The following is a 1,024-nucleotide window of genomic DNA, read 5'->3' on the forward strand; positions in this document are numbered from 1 at the left end:
CCTGACCACACGCGACCGTGGTGTGTGTTGTGTGTGTGTCGTGTGTGTCGTGTGTGTCGTGTGTGTGTCGTGTGTGTCGTGTGTGTCGTGTGTCGCCGTACACAGTTGTCGATACTGATTCTCCACCCACTGCTGGGGAGTGTAGGAGGACCTGTACCGCGGGCTCGACGATGTTCTGCGCAGTCTGAAGCGCGCCGACGTGCGTTCACCCCTTTGCCCACATACCCTGAGCCCCTCTGAATTCAACTGTGTGTGTCGTATGTCGCGTATCGCGCGTTGTGTCGCGTGTCGTGTGCGTGCAGGAAGACAACGTATTTGTGAACAGGGTGAACAAACGGGACGCGCCGAACTACTACGAAGTGATCGCGCGTCCCATGTACCTCAACCTCATGACCAAGAAGCTCAAGAAGGGCGACTACTACAGCAAGGCCGAATTTCAGGTGCGCCTCATCTGTTGCTTCTCTTGCGCGCGTGTGCGTGTGCGTGTGCGTGTGCGGTGGTGCATGCGTGTGTGTGTGCGTGTGTGTGTGTGTGTGTGTGTGTGCGTGTGTGTGTGTGTGTGTGTGCGGGCGTGTCTGATGGGTGAGCGTACGCAGGGCGATATCGACTTGATCGTCGGGAATTGCAGGCAGTACAACACGGACCCGGAGTCCATCTACCGCCTCAAGGCCGACCAGCTGGAGGCCCACGCCGCGGAGCTGCTGGCGGCCGTACCCGACATCGACCTCTCCCACATCCGGCGCGAGGGCCGCCGGCCTCCATCGCTCAAGGGACCCGGCCGACCCCGCAAGCAGAAGAGCGACGAAGACACGCCGACGAGCGCCGCCGCCACGCCAGTCCTCGGCACCCCAGTCGTTTCCAAGGTGCGTGTGTCGTGCGTGTGTCGTGCGTGTCGTGTGCGACTGCAATGGCTGACGCTGTGGGGTTGTGATGGTCGCAGCGAGGGCCGGGACGCCCCCGAAAGTCGAGGGAGGGCATCGCGGTCGCAGGTGCGCCGAGCGTCGGCCTCAGCGCCGGCGGCCCG

The 1,024-nt window shown here is 62.7% G+C and overlaps 1 protein-coding gene across 1 annotated transcript in view; it reads left to right on the forward strand.

The window, feature by feature from the left end:
* The window catches only part of ACA1_354500 (Bromodomain containing protein), a gene marked incomplete at both ends in the record, with an annotated part of 1,584 nt that extends 596 nt beyond the window's left edge, over window positions 1-988 (forward strand). Inside the window, 4 exons of the mRNA XM_004332967.1 lie at window positions 146-199; window positions 303-440; window positions 597-863; window positions 941-988. Coding sequence (XP_004333015.1) covers window positions 146-199; window positions 303-440; window positions 597-863; window positions 941-988 — 507 coding nt within the window. The remainder of the gene's footprint in view (window positions 1-145; window positions 200-302; window positions 441-596; window positions 864-940) is intronic.
* Between the last annotated feature and the right edge of the window lie 36 nt (window positions 989-1,024).

The sequence above is a fragment of the Acanthamoeba castellanii genome, assembly GCF_000313135.1.
Source record: "Acanthamoeba castellanii str. Neff unplaced genomic scaffold scf7180000084718, whole genome shotgun sequence".
NCBI classification, from domain to species: domain Eukaryota; phylum Discosea; order Longamoebia; family Acanthamoebidae; genus Acanthamoeba; species Acanthamoeba castellanii.